The sequence below is a fragment of the Diaporthe batatas genome, assembly GCF_019321695.1.
Source record: "Diaporthe batatas strain CRI 302-4 chromosome Unknown Contig00008, whole genome shotgun sequence".
NCBI classification, from domain to species: Eukaryota; Fungi; Ascomycota; class Sordariomycetes; order Diaporthales; family Diaporthaceae; genus Diaporthe; species Diaporthe batatas.
In genome coordinates, this window is record NW_025408555.1 from 1,395,050 (window position 1) to 1,411,481 (window position 16,432).

Below are 16,432 nucleotides of genomic sequence, written 5' to 3' on the forward strand. Positions count from 1 at the left end.
CCAAAGACAATTTTGGAAATATAACGTTCATAATGCGCTCTTTAGCAACAGGCCGACGCCTTCGGTCTCCGCACGGCTCAGACCAGGCTCGGAATACCACAGCCACCGCAGCCAATTCCGGTCCGTGGAGCGGAGCCAGCTGGCACGCCTGTGTCGAGAAGTCCCGGAAATAACGGCACCGGGAGCACGCTTGTAAGGCTCAGACATGCTCCTGGGTACTACTCGATTTGAGCCTGTCTCAGGTGCACTCCGACTTGGGCAGCCCGGACCATGCAATTGTGTTTTTCAAGCTGTCCTGCTTGTAACTTCGGCCTAAGCTTCTCGGTTTCAAGATATTGATCACTCAGAGACAAACCATCTCCGACAGCTACGTCGGGGTGCGTAAGCCAAAGACGTGCAGATGGTCACGGTCTGGTCTGCTGATGAATGGCAGCAAAAAGATGGGCAAGGGACGAAACTCACTGCTACCTATCTGCATACATACAATACATCAGCAACAATGCCCTTCTTTGAGACGGTACCTGGCTTCAGACAAGTCTGAGCCAGGAATATTCCCCCGATGAAGCAATGTTGACACAGTCAAGTTGTCGAGTGTTCTCATCTTTACAGGATGCCCAACCACACTTGTGGCGTTTCACCAAGCTTGTCAGAGTCATCGCTGTGGAGACACTGGTATTTCCACCATGAGAGATGCAATTGTCATGTTACCACCAGACAACTTTTCCATCGTGTCTGCTCTCACGTAGTGGTGTTTATTGTTTACTCAAGGTATGACGAGATGGAACACCAGCTTGAGCAGAGGGCTAATTATTGCACCTTGGTCCAACGGAACCCGGGACTCGGATCCTGCTGCTGGACAGGCCAGTGAGTGACGCAAATCCAAGGCGCAGAATGGATCTCACGCGACTGGTTTCAGAACCGCCCGGCCCTTTCAAAGGTTTGGTTTAAGCTTTTCGTGCGGCAGCTTGAAGTGCTGGCTCGTGTAGTGGTGTTCTTCGGCCGCGTCGCTGCTCCCGGCGCTGCACACGCCTCAGGCTTGGGTGCCCACATATGACCCACAGATTGGTAAACCATTCTTCCCGGATGATCCAGACCCAACAACAATGTCATCTCATGTTTTATTAGGAACCACAACAGTGTGGTTCCGATACTGCCTTTCGCACAACAGCTGGGTCTGCCGCCGTGCAGCGGCCCGGCAGCTCGACACCTGAGGTACATTTGAGGGAAGAAAAGGCAAAAAGAAAACATACAGCACCGGGTATTCGCTGGTCGTCACCGACCCAACTACTAATCCAGCGATTACAGGTTTGACTAAGGGAGAGCGGACGGGATCCCGTATTTTCCTGTATCTATGGCCGTATGTGCTTGGATGTGGCCAAAGATTTCTTATATACCTAGATAGCAAGCTTGTGTGACTCAGAACAAAAAAAGGGGGGGTGAACGGAAGTCCCATATTCTTCCAAGTACAATGTGACTAAAAGGGAATGAAGACCTCATTTCAGCTGCAAATATATGACTCGTGGTGCCTTGACAAAAGACACATGCACACCGACTGATTTACCAGAAAAGGTTCTCAGTTACTACACCGAATTAGTTCTGCATATTATACCGCAGCCGAGTCTTCCTCAACCTCACTTCTATCATGTCTATTCGACTGGAAATGCTCCTTGTTGTTTTCCGCATAAACAAATATTGGCATTTACAGGCCGAAGCCAGATTGGAGCGTTTAAGCAGTAGTTGCCCCGGGTTCACTACTCACTTGCGCCATTGGAATCCGCCCTTGCGCCTCGCTGCTGAAAGCCTCAGCTGCCCTCTCGGCTATAACTGTTTCCAGCCGCTTACCAGCTTCCTCCCAGCTATAATCATCCTGGTTCCACTCCGGATCCTTGTCACTCGACAAACTCGTGAAGAATAAAGATTTAAGCGCACGGCCTGCGCCGGGATACTTCTTCTCAAGTTCGAGAAGTACGCCCTTGACTGTCCATTTGTTCTCATCTTTGAGTTTCGGATCTCTGAAACCGAACTTGTCAGGTTTGGCTTGAAGCGGCACACCATATGCGGCAGAGCTCCTAGAAACATCCCTAGTGTCCCAGCGCTTTCTCCACACAACAGGCGACGGAGATTATTCTCTGCCGGTTTGAGCCTCGAAATGGTGGTCAGATACTTATCATTCATATCTCAATCTCTTGACGCACTCGGAACGACACCATATATCGCCATTGAGTCACGTGAGAGCCGCTGGGCTGGGGAACTTGTCTCAGAACTCTCTTCCTAGTTGCCAAGTTGCGCGGCTGCAGATCATGGCAGACGAGGTTTCTCTGAGCCTCGGCAAGGGAAACAATGTACTGTTCTGGATAGACACACTGTGTCTACCCATAACCAGAGATGGGACAGGGGTGGCTTCGACTCCTGTGCGGCATATCTTCTCTGTTGCAGAGGCCGTTCTGGTCCTTGACCCGCCTCTCTATGAGCACACATTCAATTCAAGCCAAGAAGCTCTGATACGAATTCGTTATTCTCGGTGGAAAGAGCGACTATGGACATTGGAAGAGGGGACGACTGCACGACGCCTTTTCTTCCGTTTCTCGCACGGCACATTCACACTAGAGAGTCTTTTGTCATCCATGGAGGAAGGCTACGACAACGACCTTTTGAAATGGGTTGTCCGGCAGACCCAGCCTTGGGGACTGGCCCACGACTTACCTGAGAAAATAGCTCTGCCTCGACTTGTGGAGTGTCTTGCGGATGATTTACAGGCCCTAAGGGGAAAGTGGAAGGACGCTCGGGAAACCACAGGCCTCGATAAAGAGAAGCTGAAGAGGATACTGCGGTTGGGCTACCTTGCCAACCCAGCATTCCGCTACCTTGCTGAAGAGGATGAGTATGAGGGGATACTGGCGATCTGGGCGCCTTTGATAAAGATCTATGGCGGCCCAGGCTATGAGAGCCGGAGACTCTCCAGAAGTGGACATGATTTGACGGATTTGGTGGATCGACTGACAATTTTAAACTGAATTTCACTGGCAGGGGAGTGAAGGCAAGATCCTAGAGACGCTTTTAAACCTTTATCGGCCTTGTATGTTTTTTCTTTCCTCGTACGCTGGGTCTCTGAGCGGTTACCACTGTGTGAAGGCGCCGTGTATGTCTTCGGACTCATGCCAAATGCTACCGAAACCAGGTACTTCAGCAGCCTTCCATTCACCTCCCCGGGGCTCACAAACAGGAGCTAGTTGGACTTTCTTAATTGGGTAGGCATTAGAGGGTACATATGTAACGTCAGGCGTTGAGACGGTCAAATGGAATGATAGACATGTTTTCAATTACTGCCACTAACTGCTTCTGGTCCATAAACTGAAACTTCTGTGTGAAGTTGAACATAGCAGCCGAAACGAGAAAGAAAACACCTAGGTAAGCCAGCTGTTGTAGGAAAGCGACGCGTTTGCCAGAACACTAAGTCTACACATCAAACTGCCAGTCGGGCCGACCGTCCCTCCATTCGTCAAAGTCTTTCTGGCCAGGCATCTCAGTCCCGTCGGCCAGCCTCAGCCTCGGAAAACTCATCTTGTCCCAAGCATACGCAGACTCCTTCCCCGCCAGCTCCTCGTTGACCAAGACCAAGGCACCGGAGTGCCACCCAGCAGCACTGACCCCCAGTGCGAAATACGCACCGATCCCGTCCTCCTCCTCCATCTTGTCCCAGGCCCTGCTCTCCTGCTCGACCCACTCACTCACCTCGCCTTGCACATTGCGGTTGTTCTTGAACAGGGTCCTGCGCTCCTCGCTCTCGGCAGGGTCTGTGCCGCCGCACACCATGTGGACGAGCCAGTCCCTCTTCCTGTCGTCGAACCATACCTGGCGGCCGTGGGTATAAGCATGCGGCAGAAGCTGTCCCTGGCGGCTGAAATTTTCGTAGACCACGCCACGGGCGTGGCCACCCATGCTCGTCCCGTCGCCTAGGCCCAGTGCGCCGCAGGCGCTCACCTCGGTGCCATACGATGTGATCTTCCCGCTCGCGTGCAGGGCCAGGTAGTGGTAGTCGCCAAAGGCAACTTGGATGATGTCTTTGTGCTGCAGTGCGGGGATTCTCTTGAGGCCCTGGACGTCAGCCTGTTCGGGATCCGTGTGTTGGGCTGCCCAGCATGCATCGAGATAGTCCTGGTCGGCGGTGATGACTTGCCCCTTGCTGAAGACAGCGAAGCTGCGGAATGAGCCTTGCACGTCGAATGGTGACGCCTCGTCGCTGCGCAGTTGTTGTAGCTCGAGGATAGACTCTACGCTGTTGTTCTCGCCCAACTTGCCGCAAAAGACCTTGCCGAGATCGGTGTTGAACAAGACGAAGTGCTCGAGTACGACATAGTTTAGCACTGCTCCAACCTCGGCCCCGAGCGTCTTCTCATACTCTGACTCAGCAGATGTGTCTTTAACGCGTTTGTAGCCAGTCCTGGGGACCTCGGCGTGCTCTAAGGACAAGGGGCCGCCTGTCTCCAGGTCTCTGCCCTCGACGGTGTCCCACAGCACGATGCCCACGCCGTGGACATAGGCTGAGCTCCGACTCCAGCCAGCGACAACTTGCCTGACCAGACCGTTGGCGGATGATGGCTGGCGGTCTGTACCTGCGGACGGAGTCTCCTCTACGTGCAGGTCGGCAAACCTGACGCAAACGGCAGGCTCGTTCGCATCGGGCCACGACCAGATCCTACCGCTGTCGGAGAGGGCCAGTACATGGGACCGGCCGGCGGAGAACTGCCGGATGGAGGTGGCATGCTCGTCGCCCTGTGCCTCGGCTGGGAAGGTGAGTCTCTGCAGCCGATGGGGCGCGCGAAGGACCCTCTGGCCGTTCATGACACCGGCAGTGTGGAGGGTGCCCTTGGAGGTGAGAAGGGTCGTTGACCAGCCACTATTAATAAGAAAAGGTAAGCTGCGTCCATGCCTGCGTTTTGCCTCCCTCGCACTACACTAGCACTGGCAATGACATACCCGCACTGCATATCCGCTATGACACCCAAGCTCCGCGTATCCTCCATCTCGATGGGGAACCCGCCGCCGGGGCCCCGGTTCTGCCGGCGAGGGATGACTGGGATGCCCGGCCGGATGGCACGGGGGGTCATGAGGCTGCGAGCGTTTGACGCATAGCTGTGGCCCAGTCGTGTGTGGCCGTTGCTGCCCCAGGTGAAGACCCTGGTCTGTGTGAGCAGGCGGCGGTACATGTGCTGCCACCGGGCGCCGTCATGCTCGACGACGGGCTGGTTGGGCACGCGGAACGTGCTTCGGGTGGCCTGTCGCCAGTACGATGGCTCGAGCCGGATCGAGGGCTGCTGCAGCGCCTTGCAGGTGGCGCATAGTGCGAGGAAGCTCTTCGGGTCCAGGTGTGGGAAGATGAGGAGGAGGATGTCGAGGGGCAGGTTGGTGATGGAGCTGGGCTTGTCCTCCATGGCGATACTACTGTGGTGGTGTTTACTTCGATCAGATGCTGTACATAAAAGTGGGTTTGGCGGAGTCTGTCCTCTAACTGTGCCACTCTGAGGTGGCTTATTAGTGGCATGCGCGGCAGCTGACGTCATGTTTTGGCATGTGTCTCGGTGCGTTTATACGTGTAGTTGACCCGTGTCTTACACCCACGTACCAGTCTTATGCCGTTTATTAACAACCACCGAAAATGCTCGTAAATCGTATAAGTAGCCTCTCATTTATGAAGAAAGAAGAACAAAGAGGGAAGTTCACAAATTTTGTTAAAAAGTTCAGCCACTTTGATCACACAATGTATCCCAAGGTCAATATAGAAACATCAATTGCACATGTGATCTTTGCTAATTACATTTCATGCCATGTTGATCCTAGAATTCGTGTGATTTATTAGACTCAACTTTTCCGACAAAAACATGAGAATGGGAACGAAGGCTTCACAAAAGACGCATAGCCGCTTAGCAGAACACGGCAGTCCATAGTCGTGCCGCCTGGGGGTCTGGCCGATTGACAACTCCATAACTCCATCCGCTGCGGTCTCCGACACCTGTTCCAGAAGCTCATCAAGAGCATTTGATATATATTTCCGAGGTGAGGAGACATTAATTCGCCGATGACACAATTCCGGCCTTTTAACATGAAGTGGGTGAATTCTATCAGTACTGATTGTGGTAATCATGATCAAATTCCGGCCACAACGGTCACAAAATGATGGCGAGCAAAGAAACAGAAATTGTTGCAGTCATCCTTATTATCGGTGCGAGCTAGTTACTCAATCGCAATTATTGTCGACTCAACACCAGGCAACTCCATAGCTTCTCCATTCAGGAGCGACGAGATATAGCACGCGCCTACAAGCACGTAGTTCCCAGTTCCTTCTGGCCCTTCCTTCTTGCGCACGGCATACGGGAATTCCATGCCATCAAACACGCATATTTGGTCCCCATCTTCCGCTACCAACGGCATCCATCCTAACCTGTCATTTCGCGTGTGACCGAAACGTCTGTACTGCATATTGACGATAAATGCCGAGATGACCTCGACGGACTTGGCCAACTCAAAGGTCATGCTTTCTATAATCTCCAAGGCACGCTTCTCATCCGAGACAGCGACAAGGGACTTCTGGATTTGTCGGTACTTGAAAAAATCCTTCTTTGCAGCTGCGGTGACCTCTGCGGACACACCAAGGAGACTGTCGATCAGCAAAGCCTTTACAAACTCCTGGCCATCCTGACCGGCTGACTTTGCCATTGTTTGACATTCATCAAGCCAGTCATCCCACATTCTCAATGTGGTTTTATTCCGCTTGGAACAGTCGCCGTCGTACAGGGGACGCCTTGTCTCAGAATACTGCGTAGTCGTAAGCCGTCCCAGGTGCTCTACAGCATCAATGATGCGCCCTCTTATCAGCAGCGTGTCGCCACTGGTGGTTGCCTCGATTTCCGTACTCCCACAAGCATCTGCCAGCCTATAGGGCCCCGGAGCGGGAATACAATTGTCAAAGGCGGGGAATTTCAAAGCCAATTGTTCTATGTTTGGTATCCATGAGCTCTTTCCGCGTTGTTCCACCGATAGCATGTCAAGGGTGGACCACAGAACCCTGAGCTTAAGGGGATGGTCGAGATGGGCAGACATCAGCCGGCAATATAGATCATCGGTAGAGATGTTATAATCGATGAGGCCTTCGAGTGTTGATGAGTCCGATGCAATACCCAGTAGAGAAATGATGTGATCGCTGGGGACAGCACATTTGAAAGTGGCTGTAAATATCAGAAGGTTGCATATGGGCGTGGTCGTTGAGTATTCTGAACCTTGGCCGAGCATCGACCCGCGGTCAAACATCTTGTGGTAATCTATGTCGCCATGTTTGGGAACCGGCGTCCTCCAAGGGCACGCCAAGAAGAATGTGTCTCTGGCGTGCAGATTCATCGAGAGGAATTGGAACCAGTAGCTTAAATTACTCCAATGCGTCCAGGATTTCCCGGCCATGAAGACCAGCCCGTGGTGTTTCGACTTGTCCACCTCCTGGATCACCCATTTTCGCATGAACCAGGGCTGGCGCAGTAGGACCCAGATGTCTTCCATCGCCTTGGTCTGGCTCTTATCGTCACCAAAGGCATCTCGTAGAAGTCGGCGCGATTCCGAGTTGTTGTCCCTGGATAACACATCTCGTAGCGCATCCGATGCAGCAGGTGCAGAAGGACCCAGGTATACAGGGAGATCGAGGGTTTCCCGCAGAGTCTGCCAAGTTTCTCTGAACCGTTGGATGGCTACGAAGGCACGTGTGATATATTCGTTGTCCCATCCTAGCCAAATCACCGTGATGGACGCCCTGGCGTAAATCTCGCTCATCATGCTGACTTGCGCCTCTCGCTCCGCGATATCATATTGGTTGATGCACACTGCATCGGCCCATACCCAGAACGTATCTCCTGGATGTTGTTGCCGCATGTGCCATAGAGCACCATAAAGACTTGACCCAATGTCGATCCGGCGGCCAGCGCAACAGATTTCATATCTCGGCCACGGTTTTCCCCAAGCGTAGGAGAGGGCTTCGAACTCTGGAGCCTCGTCCAGTAATACGGGGACTAGGTCGACAGATAGTGATGTGTCCTTCGAATTTGTAACGGGGTGAAGCTTGAGTAGGCGAATATGACCGGTAGAGGGCAGCGGTGCGTATTCGTATTTTTCCATGGTCATCTTGTGCTTCAGGTTGCTCACCGCCCTCTTCGGGATCTGCAGGCCTCTCCTTCTGAACTCCTGGCCCCGTTCCCTCAGCGACTCCATTGTGCATGAAGCTCAGGCTTATCGCCAGGATCGCCTATGCATCGTAAAGGGGGGAGCGGGCGGTGGGCGTCCTCAGCACTGCTGGTGATGATGATGGTTGTGGAAAGGTTGCCATTCAAGCCCGTTTGTTAACGTTCCATTAGGCACCGAACCCGTGGCACACGTGATACCGGACTGCTGTGCCGCAACATCCCATCCTAAAGTCCCCACCCCTGAGGGAATACTCTCTCAGCCTACCCGCTACTATTACCAGCCACCAAGTGGACGGATACTGATTCAAAATTATTGGTCAAATCGATTGATTATATTCAGATTTTTGTTTGACTGTCACTTCTTTTACTTTACTTGGTTTGAGTTATAAGCTATCCGGGGTTCTCAGGCTCTCAGACACTTGGAACCAAAGACGTAGTGCTTTGTTCTCTAGGCCGCTAGGCACAAGAATGAGCTTGACCACATAATAAATCAGGTGTAAGTCCGCGTGATTAGGCTTGGTGTTCCGGGATGCGATGCGCACGGTAAAGCACCGCGAATTTGTTTGCCCAGGTTGCCCCGGCCCAATGCCTCTCTGGGGCTGTGAGCGTGCCGCTCACTCGGCTGGCTGCCTGGGTAGCAACTTCAAACAGGTGAAATGAAATATCAACATTGGGCTAGCGGATCCTGTTTTTCCTGGATCCGGTGTGAGCAATCATTTCCATTGCCACCTGAGAGCTCTTACCTACATCCAGATAGTTGCGGCAGATCTTGCTTTTCTATAAACAGATCGGCCTCTTCCTACTAAATCACATCAGCAAGCCTCAAGCTCCAAAACACGTACCCAGCAAGTACTTATGCAAATTTCCATCAGTCTGACAGCAGAACATAGCGGCGATGTGTTCAGACATTAGTGACAAACCATCCTCTGGATCCTCAGAAGACTCCGACTGGGATTACGATGCAAACAGGGTCAAAAGCAAAGGCAGAGACGCACAAGATGAGGAAAGTCTCGAAGAACGGTTGGAAGCTTGCCGAGGGGCAATTCGCAGGGAAACTGTGCCAAAGAATACCGCGTGGCCCCGAAAGCGCATCAGTGTCATTCGGGGTATACGGCACCACCCCGGCTTCGCCGACCAAGATGCCATCAAGCGCATCTGTGCTCCCTCCGGCTGGGATGCAATGTTCACGCGGGCGAGAAATACACGGTTGATAATGAGCGGCATCATAACTGAAATGGGAAATGACGACGTCCAGCCTTATTGCATCTGGTATCCTGACCTAGCCTCCGAGGACACTTATCGACTCCTGGCTTCCCGCTACCCCAGCATGCGTTATCATGTTGGCAGGGCTTGTGCAGTAGCTGGCTATTCCGACCTGTTCGAGGAACTCGGGCTTTTACCGGACGTCTCCATCTGCGAAGAGGCTAGAGAGAGCCAGGCCGACGGGAGCAAAATCATCTACAACCGTATCCTGAGCCAGCCGGTCCGCTATGCTGTAATGAACGACTACGAGCGATCGGTCAACGAGGATGACCCGAAGCCAGGCGCCCATCTCAATGGAGACACGGTAACGCTTTCATATCTCCGTGTTACGCAGGATGTGGAGAGCTTTTTGACTCCGCGTTGGAAACGTCACTATTTTGACATCACCGAAGATGCCAACGTCGGTCTGGTATTTTCCGAAGCACTACTCCAGCCCAAATTCCCAGTAGACCACGCTCAGTTGTTTTATCAGCCTCTGCCTTCCGACCTGCCGACGACCAACAAAGACGCGCTCATCCTGATGGCAGCATACGAGGGCAACGTGGACCGCTATTTTCACTTACGGCGTCCCGTGTTGGTCAAGGACGAGCTAGAATACATCCTCAGGGGTATTTATCACCACACCACCTTCGCGAAATGGTGGGCACACTGTGATGACTACCCTAGGGTACTCAAGAGTCTCTGGGGCCTACACGACGAGTGCGATACGCGCAGCAGTTGAGGCAAGGTTCATCATGAACAATGAGCTTGCAGGCATATACCCCAGGACTAGCGTTACGGAATCACACCGCAATCCTTTTTTGGTTTGGTGGCCCCTTGTCCCGCACGAGGCAACACTGCGGGAGCTCGTTCGACGGAGACCAGACAGTAGGTCCTTTCAACCCTCACACCCATTTACCACTTTTCATATTCCAAGAAGTCATTTTTTATTGCAGGTTGATTCAGTGAAACTTCAAACGGCTCTGGCCTGCATTGCTGGTGACTATCATGTCACGTACAAGTTGCTCGACGTCGAGCCACACCACTATCTGTGGAAGCAAGCACAGCTCTGCTCCGCCAACCCCTTCTACCTCCAGGATCTGGAGAAACGGGCAGCTGAAGCTGGGATCGACCTCGGCGTCGGCGTCGACGGACCGCCTCCAATAGGGTTGAGTGGCTTCTTGACTGCACTGGGTCCTATCAGAGAGCCGACCACCCTGCAAATGTATCCTGGCGTCATGGTAGAAACATGGCTCTTTGACGACGGGGTGTATCCAGGACACTACAACGTAAACGGTAACCTGTTTGAGACATATATCTGTGCCACTGACGAAAGCAGAAGGAGAGCAGAACAATACGAGGAAAACCCACCTGAAGAATACTGGAGAGACACCTTACAGTGGTCTTAGTGATGGTTGTGGCTCCCTAGAGGGAGTGTCTCAGAGTGGTTGGAACCGGATGAATCTACATTTTGATGATATGCGAGGCAAAACAAAGTGCTTGCTCATTGATTCCGAAACTAAGGGGTGATCGCTAGCTTTTGTCACCTTTGAATGTTCATCATTTGTATTTTAGGCCTCTATCTGGTAAGAGCTCTATAATCAGCTCTCGAGGTCGTCATCTACCTCCAGATCATCCCACACTTGGTTGCCTGGCAGCTGTACTTTGGGGAAATCCACGGCTCTTGGACAGGCAATCTGGGAGGATTGCCCCCTCACGTTTTCCCTAAATCGGATGGCTCGAGTAGTTCGAGTCACACATAATTGATGTTACATGGTGTGTTGAAGAGTTGCATAAATAGCGCAAGGTGCGCAGCACGGTTGAGCCCCAACCACCTGAGTTGTGTCTCTCATCTGTTCCGGTCCTGCGACACTAAGTGTCCCTGCTTCCATTACAACATCCCATTGACCCATAATATATTGATTTAATCACGGCCTACAAGATGCTGTGCGCTGTCTGCCTATCGATGTTTTCCAAAGAAGAGGCTGAGGGCACGCATCATACTTGCCTCGAGAATCTGCGGCGAGCAGCGGAAGGCGGCTGCAAAATATGCGTTGCCCTTATTGTGCGCCGTGATAATTTGGGTCCAGATCCAGAAGCTGAAGAAATATCTGTGCCTTTCTTGCGATACTATTGGGATCGCTCCCGAAATCCGCCACAGTCGACAGATAGGTTTAAGGCGTGGGAGATAAAGTTCGATTCGAATATTCACTGGTTGAACTGGGGAACATTGCCCTGGAACGTCATCGATATTCATGCTTCTCCTATCGGTGAATCAGTCCCCGATTGGTACTTGGATGTCACGAAACAGGCTGCAATCGACCTCGACTCACAGCCATGGATGGTTCGAAGAGACCTATTCCCTCTAAAGCCAATTCCAGACAGTACTGGACACAGCAGTGTCCTGGAAATCGCGAAAACATGGCTACATAATTGCAAAACCAACCACCATTGTGAGACATTAAGAAGTCGGAGTTCACTCGATTCTAATTGGCGGCCCAACCGCTTGATCGATATCACGCACCTGGCTGTGCCACGACTTTTCGAAACGCACTCAGAGCGCCCTCGCAGCCCATGCCACTACGCAACTCTAAGCCATTGCTGGGGCTCAGACCCAGACTTCATAAACTTAACGACCGGGAATTTTGCCGAACTTTGCAAGGGGGTCGTCATCGAAACCTTTCCCAAAAGCTTTCGTGAGGCCATCATGATCTGCAAGCACCTGGATATTCAGTACATATGGATAGACAGCCTATGTATCCTGCAAGACTCCAATCAAGATTGGCTGCAGCATGCAGTAGATATGTCTTCGTTGTACGAAAACTGCTACCTCAACATTTCCTTGGACGCCGCACAAAACCCCGGACAAGGTGCTTTCAGATTCAGGAATCCCGATATCCTCCAAGAGTGCTGCGCATTCTCTACTATTCCAGAAAGGCTTGAGCTGGCTGGTGTGGACAAATCCGACTCAGTCAGTCTAGAAAGCGGCTCTAGTGGCGATGCTTCTGGTTATGCCTCGGATTCACTACACCATGATGAGGCAAGTGATGAAAGAAGCATTGGTGAACCACATGCAGCAGAGGGAAAATCATTCAAGACAACAGCAGACGTGCTTAAGTGTCGTGTCTTTGCTCCAGACCTTGATTACTCGACTGCTACGTGGGACCTTCCACTTTTGAAAAGGGGATGGGTTGTCCAGGAAAGACTGCTTTCCCCTCGGATCTTGCACTTCACAGATGATCGGATAAGATGGGAGTGCGACAGCGAAAAGTCCTTACATGAGGGCTTCCCCTGTGGACTCCCTGAGACAGGTGAATCTTTCGACCAGAATGCCAAACACGAATTCGATTGCCTGCCGGCCAGATATCCCGGGCGAAGCAAGCGGGAACAGAAATCGTCCGTATTTACAGCCGGTGCCATCTCACATATCCGGAGAAAGACAAGCTCGTCGCTTTATCTGCAGTTGCACAGCGTTTTACTAGCGTTTTCAGCGATCACTACTACGCCGGACACTTTCGGGAGAATATGCCCTTCGACCTAGGCTGGCAAGTGCTCCGACGAAGCCCTGGGCAGGACTCCACAGCAAGACGGAATCCGACGTGGAGTTGGACGAGTGTTGATGCGGAGGTGACAGCCTCTTCCATTCAGTGTGATCTTAAGCAGCCTCTGGCCACTGTGGAGGGAGTGAGCGTAGATCTGGAGGACTCTACCTACAAATATGGGCCCGTGAATGGGGGCAAGTTGGTCTTGAAGGGCTTGCTTGTAAGATGCAAGCTTGGGCCAAGAGACCGCATTTTTTACGACAATACTTCTGCTTATATAAGGACCGTTACCCTGGAACAAACAGTAGGATGCGATAGCTGCTCAGTGCAGACGCTTCTGGTTGTCAGTATGGACACGCCTGAAGAGTCGAGTTTGAGTGACGCCTTCCTTTTACCGCTAGCTGAGCGCACTGTGGTTACCCGAGGGCATCCAAGAGCGGTTATGGGCGTTTTATTGTCACAAGAGACGGACGGCTTGTATAGAAGAGTGGGACATTGGGATTCCGACCCAGATAATGCCTTGCATTTGGATACTGAGCCCTTGTTCAAGTATATAGATAGATACTCGCATACCTCTCACAGGGTGGTGGTAGTGTAGTTAGTTAGTTCTGTGGCGCATGGACTTCCAATATACCAGAAATGGTATGTCAGCACCGAGTCTCTGACATGAGATCATGTAACTTTTTCGGGGCGCTGCTGATACGGTGATAGCGTGTTTCAAAGTTGATTGCCTATGACGGACAGACATGGCAGCATATATATCAAAGGAACCTTGGAAGGCAGAAACACAACTTTTGCCAGTATCATTTCACTCCGTCAAATAAATGACGTGTCTCATATCAGTTTCCAATTGCTCCAGGCCAGGACCGCACACTACGCCACAAAATCCACAATCTGCCTTATAACAGCTGGTTCTGGATGTCATGTGAGCACGATTTCTGCAGAACCACCCGCTCCTCGGCCCTCGCCCACTTCTGGAAGCTCTCGGTAATCTTCATCCTGCCCCTCAGGTTGGCTGAGGTCGTGTTCCTGACCGGGACGCCCTCCAGAGACAGCGCAAGCTGGGCAGCCAATCTGCCAGCAGCCTTGGTGTTGACAGTGATGGCGTCGAAGTCGATGTTGGTGATGGTGTCACAGGCAAGGTGATAGCAAGGGTCTGTAGGGGCACCGGCGCCGGTGAAAATGCCGCTCGCTGGTATGCCGAGGTTGTTGAAGCCGACGTAGTCGGAGCCGGTTCCAAAGGATCTGTGGCGGTCAGCATTCGGCTCTGTAGGGCGTTGAGGATTATTTGAGAACAGCTCACCCAAAGTACGCGTCCTTGCCCTGGGAAGTGAGATATTCCACCAGACCCTCTGCGGGTGAGCCACTGATCTCGTTTTGATAGACGGCAAACACCGGGAACGGCGATCCTATCATGTCGTAGTTGAAGTAGTACTTGATCTTGTTGACCTCCTCGACTGGCAGGCCGCGGGTGTAGTACAGACTGCCGACCAGCCCGCTTTCCTCGGCGCCCCACCACGCAAACCTAATCTTGTTCTTCAGGCCAGTGTACTTCCTCACGCTGTTGATGATAGTCAACAGCCCCGCCGTCCCACTCCCGTCGTCATTGACGCCGGGTCCAGCCTGCACGCTGTCAAGATGCGCACCGAGAATCACCACGCTGTCTGGGTCACCCTCCGTGGTCTCGCTGAACACATTCCACGTCTCACGCGTCTCGAAGATGGAGTCCACCAGCAGCGTGACGGTCACCTCCTCGCCAGCAGCCAGGCTCTCCTGCCAGGCCTGCGCCACCTCAAGCGGGATCAAGCCACCGGGCACAAGCAGCCCGATGTTTTCAGCCTGCAGCGTGGCAGAGGAGAAGTTGGTGCCCGGCTGCGGCTGGTAGACGAGCGCGCCGACGGCACCCGCGGCCTTGGCGAGCTTGAGCTTATCGGCGATGGCACACACGCCCCGCTTGACGAGCGCGATCTTGCCCGTTGCGTCGATCCCCTCCCACTGGTCGGCGAAGCAGCCCGAGCCACGGGCGTCGTCAACAGGGGTGTCGACCAGGGGGCCAGTGACGCCGTCCGGCACTGGCGTGGCAGCGTTGTACAGGAGCGTGAGCACATAGACGTCCTCGCCGTCAGGGCCCGTGACGCTGATCTCACGCGTCTGCTCGAACGTGTGGTTGAAGGGCTGCACCCACGTCTTCAGGGCAGAGGTCTCGTTGGTGAAAGTGGTTGCGCCGCCTATCCTCTCCAGCACGTAGTCCACGCTGGCCTGGAACCCTGGAAGGCCGAAGGCCCTGTTGCCGCCATTGGCGTCCCCGATGTCGTTCAGGTCCAAGAGAATTCCTTCGAGCCTGTGCGGGGAGTCAGCTTGTTACTCGTCGTGTCTGCCGTTTGGTGTTCTTACTCGGCCGTGGTGATGTCTGCCTCCACCAGATCGGGATCGATCGTGTTCGTGGCCAGGCACTTTGAGGCCGCCAGGCAAGCACCGACTAGATATCTCGTGGTGGGCTTCATCGTGCTAGAATTACCACCGAGGCCAGACCTGGAGCCTTCAGAAGTGATATGCCTGGGTCAAAATACGAGGAGCACCTGCCAGCGTCGTGACACAAAGCACTCCCCTCACAAGGTTGTACTACCGAGTGCTCTTGGCCCTTATATATTGAGCCAAACCCTAGTGGCGCTAATTTCATGTTCTAGAAGTTTACGGTGGTATTCCGGAATAACACTCGGCCATGAGCCAATGCTTGCGAGCAGATAACTGGCCCAGGTCATCACTGCTGCAGTGATAAGTATGTTCGCCCGTCTTGGCTCTTGGCTCTTGGCTCTTGGCTCCCCAGCTTCAAGTGGAAGGTGCCAAGATCTGACACCATGCGAAACCCCTCTGCTCAGCTTCCTACGAGAAATAGTCCAAGCACGCGTCGTTTGCCACCACGGGTTGATGATGCACTGGCAGATAATAAATTATGAGCCATCAACTTGTTCCTACTTCCAGCTAGCCCTACCGTACAGTGTTTGCGAGGTCCTCTCGGTTCCTCGCGCTGATCATCATCCGAAACATATATTTCACCATTCGCATGGTCCAGTGCGTACGTTTAATATCGAAGTGGAACGGATTGGTGATGCCTTCCACTGTCCGCAGCAGTGTTGTGTTCCTCCATCCGTAAAGCTATCCGGCTGCCTGCCTCAGTGGTCGGCGGCCCAGGGCTGTTTGCGGAACCCCGGCCTCACTATCTAGGTAAGCTACCAAACGGGCCGCCGTGATACCGACCAAAGGACGTAGATCAAGTATTGATTGCGAGAATTTTGAACCCCAACCGGTCTGCATCAACGATCGAGTTCCTGTGGAGAATGTCTTGTAGGTGCCTCGGGTAGAAAGATGAGAGGCGCGCCGGCTTCTGCAAGTGCGCACACCCTCTTGCCGTGAGCCCACTCACTT

The 16,432-nt window shown here is 52.9% G+C and overlaps 4 protein-coding genes across 4 annotated transcripts; 1 reads left to right on the forward strand and 3 right to left on the reverse strand.

Annotated features, from left to right (window-relative positions):
* Positions 1-3,302: 3,302 nt before the first annotated feature.
* KVR01_007640 (uncharacterized protein) lies at positions 3,303-5,473 on the reverse strand. Its single transcript, XM_044787377.1, has 2 exons — positions 4,978-5,473; positions 3,303-4,897 (listed from the first exon to the last, which is right to left on the reverse strand). The coding sequence occupies exons 1-2, from the start codon at positions 5,430-5,432 to the stop codon at positions 3,457-3,459; spliced, it is 1,896 nt and encodes a 631-aa protein (XP_044643893.1). The 5' UTR covers positions 5,433-5,473; the 3' UTR covers positions 3,303-3,456.
* A 723-nt stretch (positions 5,474-6,196) lies between these two features.
* KVR01_007624 (uncharacterized protein) lies at positions 6,197-8,318 on the reverse strand. Its single transcript, XM_044782043.1, has one exon. It carries the CDS (start codon positions 8,248-8,250, stop codon positions 6,232-6,234), a length of 2,019 nt encoding a protein of 672 aa, XP_044643877.1. The 5' UTR covers positions 8,251-8,318; the 3' UTR covers positions 6,197-6,231.
* A 1,117-nt stretch (positions 8,319-9,435) lies between these two features.
* Positions 9,436-10,873, forward strand: KVR01_007470 (uncharacterized protein; the record flags this gene model as incomplete). The annotated part of the gene is made up of 2 exons (XM_044790628.1): positions 9,436-10,093; positions 10,431-10,873. The coding sequence occupies 2 exons, from the start codon at positions 9,436-9,438 to the stop codon at positions 10,871-10,873; spliced, it is 1,101 nt and encodes a 366-aa protein (XP_044643723.1).
* A 2,986-nt stretch (positions 10,874-13,859) lies between these two features.
* Positions 13,860-15,576, reverse strand: KVR01_007295 (uncharacterized protein). Its single transcript, XM_044790249.1, has 3 exons — positions 15,401-15,576; positions 14,310-15,347; positions 13,860-14,251 (listed from the first exon to the last, which is right to left on the reverse strand). The coding sequence occupies exons 1-3, from the start codon at positions 15,508-15,510 to the stop codon at positions 13,906-13,908; spliced, it is 1,494 nt and encodes a 497-aa protein (XP_044643548.1). The 5' UTR covers positions 15,511-15,576; the 3' UTR covers positions 13,860-13,905.
* Between the last annotated feature and the right edge of the window lie 856 nt (positions 15,577-16,432).

Excerpts from the sequence above, each read along its gene's own strand:
- KVR01_007640 (XM_044787377.1), bottom strand. The coding sequence starts at position 5,432 with ATGGAGGACAAGCCCAGCTCCATCACCAACCTGCCCCTCGACATCCTC. Across the intron at positions 4,898-4,977 it reads ATAGCGGATATGCAGTGCGG|TGGCTGGTCAACGACCCTTC; the intron begins GTATGTCATTGC and ends TCTTATTAATAG.
- KVR01_007624 (XM_044782043.1), bottom strand. The coding sequence starts at position 8,250 with ATGGAGTCGCTGAGGGAACGGGGCCAGGAGTTCAGAAGGAGAGGCCTG.
- KVR01_007295 (XM_044790249.1), bottom strand. The coding sequence starts at position 15,510 with ATGAAGCCCACCACGAGATATCTAGTCGGTGCTTGCCTGGCGGCCTCA. Across the intron at positions 15,348-15,400 it reads GCAGACATCACCACGGCCGA|GCTCGAAGGAATTCTCTTGG; the intron begins GTAAGAACACCA and ends CTCCCCGCACAG. Across the intron at positions 14,252-14,309 it reads GGCAAGGACGCGTACTTTGG|ATCCTTTGGAACCGGCTCCG; the intron begins GTGAGCTGTTCT and ends TGACCGCCACAG.